At 38.9% G+C, this 4527-nt stretch overlaps 1 protein-coding gene and 1 long non-coding RNA gene across 2 annotated transcripts; both read left to right on the forward strand.

Moving 5' to 3' along the window:
• Positions 1–1007: 1007 nt before the first annotated feature.
• LOC147893053 (uncharacterized) lies at positions 1008–1710 on the forward strand. The gene is made up of 3 exons (XR_015542331.1): positions 1008–1096; positions 1478–1609; positions 1683–1710. It is a non-coding gene; the product is annotated as an uncharacterized LOC147893053 (long non-coding RNA).
• A 768-nt stretch (positions 1711–2478) lies between these two features.
• LOC147893054 (uncharacterized) lies at positions 2479–3408 on the forward strand. The gene is made up of 3 exons (XM_087386839.1): positions 2479–2748; positions 2839–2892; positions 2975–3408. Exons 1-3 carry the CDS (start codon positions 2532–2534, stop codon positions 3406–3408), a joined length of 705 nt encoding a protein of 234 aa, XP_087242965.1. The 5' UTR covers positions 2479–2531.
• The last annotated feature ends 1119 nt before the right edge of the window (positions 3409–4527 follow it).

Raw genomic sequence — 4527 nt, forward strand, 5'->3', positions numbered from 1 at the left:
TGGTAGATACATGTATTTTTGTCTAGATATGTAAAATGATATTTATTCATAAGTGCGAGTTTACACACCTTTGCATTCATATATGTCAGCAGTTTGAGATATTTGTTTGAAGCTTTTTCCTTATGAGGTGTACACACTTCATTATCTGTTTGGGGCTTTGCCCTCGTAATATGTATTGCATATGTTTTCATAAACAAACCCTTTATCATATATATATGTGAAAAAGCTCTCATGTTTTTTTGAGCATATGGAAAGATTTGAGAAGACCTTTGAACCTGCCGTAGGTTATACTCTATCTGTTGTTACATGTTGTTTCTTGTTTTTAGTTTTGGTTTTTATTGAAAAGGTTTTGAGAACTATGATTGGAAAAATGCCTTGTTTTTTGTCTTTTCAGGATGACAGGAAAAAAAGGCAGAAAAGTTCAAGTGGCACATTCTACAAAGGTGACAAGAGGAACAAAAGTAGATCACAATGTTGAATCATCAGTAGGTGGAACCGAAGAGCAAGAAAGTGTGGTGGGTCTAGAGGTTGAAGTATCATCAACTCAAAGAGATGAAGGTCCACCAAGAGTGGAGGAGGATGAGTTGGATGATAGTGAAGTTCAGGTGGAAGAAGGAGGTGATGTGATTGGCAAATGTAGGATGTTTGATTCAAACCAGTGTCCTCGCATTCCCTTGTGTAGGTTGATACCTTATGCAAGAGTGAGAGGACTTCGTGATGATGTATCTTCACTCAAAAGTACATTTCAAGTGGAGGGCTATCTCCCGGAGAAAGGGTCTTTCATTGTATCTGTCTGCAAGAGTGATGGAGGGGAGATAGTTGTGACAGATGATATGAGGAAGAGTTGGTCTCCCACCTGGAGAGAGGTGGATGAGGAGTTTGAGAAAGATGTGATGTCTAACACTGACTTTCATTTTATGTCGCAAAAGATGTTATTTGTTTGGGAGGGCAATCATAGGACCACTGCATGGATGAGTGTTATCAAGGAAATCTTTCCTACAAACAAGAAAAGACATGTACGAGTGGTATGCACAATAATTGACCCAAGGAAAATTAGTGAGATTGCTCTCTTGGCAGGGCTACAACGAATGAATTCGTAAGTACATGGACTCTTTGAATCTTCTCCACATTTGTGTTTTATGCTACTTTGCATTTATTGATTGGGTTGTGTACTTTACTGTTTGTTTTCTAGCATGAATGAACATGCCATTATCAAACCCAGTCTAAGGGACATACTCATAAATGCACACAACATTTGTGAGTGTGACTCTATGGTGTTTATGAAAACATTGTCTTTGAGTGAGATCAAATCAATAGAGAATTGGAGGGCTCAAGAGAGTAAAGGGAAGAAGCCATGGTTTCCATTGACAAGAGGTTATCTGGCAAGGCTTGTCTTCCAGGTAGAATGTTGCATTTGTATTGATGCTTACTTCTTTATCACTCCTTTGCTTTCTCTAATTGGAACTTATGTATGTAGGTTGAGTACAATACAGAGCTTAAAAAAGCAATGGACAAAATATCTACAAAGCTACCTTTAGATCAAAGGGGAGAGGCAGAAGGAAAGCAGCGTACCATAATTCAAAAGAGAATTGCTGATAGGATGGGAAAGGTGTGAATTGAATTTTCTATACTTTGTTGCATTTATTTTGAAGTTAAGTGACTGACATGTCATCTTTGGATAGGTGTTGAATTGTATAGATCCTGGTCTTGGAGAGGCTTGGTTGGAAAAGTTATTTGCCTTGCGCTTTGATGGTGCGGACTCTTGCGTGACATTGGAGAAGCTCCAACTCATTGCAAAGTCTGATTTGAGATTAGAAAAAAAAAATATTTTCCTTTCTTTGTTAGAAGCCACTAAACCTATGCGAGACATGTACTTCATGCCTGTGGGCGACCTTGAGTACAGAGGGTGTGTTTCTTCTACCAATACAAATCATCTTTCATGGTGTTTGTTTGTTTCTTGCCAATAACATGACTCTTATTTTTTTATTATAAAATTGCGTCAACTTTTACTGTTTAGGTGGATTAGTAGAGAGATATTTTTGGAGAAGGTGGAGAGACAGTCATTGAAAGTGCTTGAAGATTTGAGGGTGATCACAACAATGGGCATGCCTTTGGATACCCCTAAGGATTACACATTGCAGCAATACATGGAGGATATAAAACTAGAGGGAAGAAAACATATGTTTGTGGTGCTAAGATCAAAGGAAACAAAGATGGAGAGCAAGGGTGGAAAAAAAGGAGATGGACTATCTGAGTTGGACATGGCTGCCCATAGGGTGGTTTATAGGTATGTTGTCAATTCATTCGAAGGTTCATTTTTCATTTGTCTATTTTTGTGCTATTGATTCATGTAATTACACAATCATTGATGGTTGTTCCACTTGATTTTTTGACCTTTTGATGGTTTGGGACATCCAAATTTTTTGGGTTTCTTGGTTGATAGATATCTCTCCCACTTGGCAATAGAGAAAAGGATCTCTGACATTCCAAATTTGTGCAAGAGTTGGGTGGAGATTGGTCATGCTGCATGCATGTATCCACCTGGCATGCACCGTCTCTCTCAATGGGAATTAGCACATTGTCCCTGGTGGATAGATTTTCCTAAAGGACAAGTACTGGTGCGAGAAAGAGACTTGTACAATACTTATGCTTCACAAAAAGCCAATGAAGCAAGTAAGGACAAAGTGGAGGGAAGCTCAAGGAGAGATAAGAAAGAGAAAGAGAAACAAGAACATCCTACAGAAAAAGGTAAGGAAGATACAATATGATTGTTTGTTGATGTTGTCTTCAATTTGTTTTGACATTGCATTAATAAGTTTATGATTGTTCTCTTTCTAGATGAGGGACCATCTAGTCCTATGCGGCATGAAATGGATCACATAGAGAGTGCAGGTAAGGGTGTTGTTGTGTTCTGCATATGTAGTTGTTCCTTTAACACTAGTTTTACTTGTAATTAATTTGCTTTTGCATATAGGTGGAGAATCAATCTCGGGACTTGTGAAGCAATACGTGTTCCATCGATCACAGTCACCTGACATTTCCTTGGCCCGTGGCATCACACCTTTGTTTGCTTGTACAGTTGGAGATTACATTGCAATGGGCAAAGACTTTGCTGACTCTAAAAGAAATGATAAGTATGCTATTTTGCATGAGTTTTTTATTACAGTGGCTAGTCGAGATCAGGACTACAAGAGGATGGGTAAGAAGGTGAAGTGGGCTTCAGATTTTATATTGCTCGATTTTCCATCTGGCTATCCACTTGATGAGAGAGGATCCACTCCTACTTGGAATGTCTTGCTCGAGGACCATGTGCGGCATGGGCTTGCAGTTGCATCAGCTTCTTTGTCTGATAGTGGTTGGTTGGCATGCATATGTCCTTTGGCAGGTAAGGCACAATACCACAATTGACATTTCACATTTTTTGTTTCCATTCTACTAGTTTTAAATAAAATTAATTGCTTGTAGGACAATGTATTGGTTGGATGGAACGGTTTGCATATGTTCAGGGCTTGGAGGTTGTCAGACGTGTGATCATTCATGACAAGTTTCCATATGGATTTTGTAGAGAACATGATAAAAGTGTTAAGGTAAGCTACCATTCCATGCATTCTATGTTTGCATTCCATAATAAAAGTGTCTTTGACAAATGTCTCCTCGTTAGTCCTATGCATGCTATGTTTGGAAGGATAAGTCCTATGCATGCTATCTTTGCCATCTTTCATGCTATAATGCTTGCTAGTTGAAGTCAATATACTATACATGTTTTTCTCCATGTGGTTTCCAGATGCAATCTTCAGTATTAGCTCTAATACGTAGAGCAAAGAAGAATCCAATAGTTTTTTGGGAGGAGAGCTTTCCACTTTTCCAACAGCTTTTGATTGATCCACGTGAAGATGTCTGGACTCATTACATACCTCCCTCTGCAAGGACAATCATGCCGATGTCTTCTCAGCTAGCACGAGGTGGACTAGAGAGGAGTAGTTTTTTTGTAGGTTGCATTATGTCTCTTCTCTGTGTTCCTGGAGGGCTGGTTCTAGAGATGGGTTGTGGTACAGCCCCTCTTATGCGTGCTTGTCAGGCCATTGGCAGGCCTTGTTTTTCATTTGATTCAGACAACAGTATTATGGCTAGCATTGTTGAGCCACTTGTGGCAGATCATTCTGGAAAACGGATCAGGTCAGAGCATGATGGAGAGGGGGAAGAAGAGAGAGTGGAACCTGTCACAAACCCCTTTGATGAGTAGTATGCTACTGGCCCTGAGTTTTTTTGTTATATATTTTGAATGCTAAAATTGAGGACTTTGAAAGTGTTATTTAGCATCTTTATAATATGGTAGATAGTGAACATTTACGGGTGCCTTTGAATCAAGAAAGTACAAATTTTGATGCTTTGGATAGTGTTTGTAAGGCCTTGATCTAGCAATTGATTTTTTTTGCTTTTTGTTGGTAGCGAATTGTCTTTTGTATAACACATAAGGATGGCAAGACTTTCTTCTTGTTGGAAATTATTTTCATTGTTCCACTTTGA

Source organism: Dipteris shenzhenensis, chromosome 16, assembly GCF_047967505.1.
Source record: "Dipteris shenzhenensis isolate YYH24624 ecotype China chromosome 16, Dip_SZ_1.0, whole genome shotgun sequence".
Lineage (NCBI taxonomy): Eukaryota > Viridiplantae > Streptophyta > Polypodiopsida > Gleicheniales > Dipteridaceae > Dipteris > Dipteris shenzhenensis.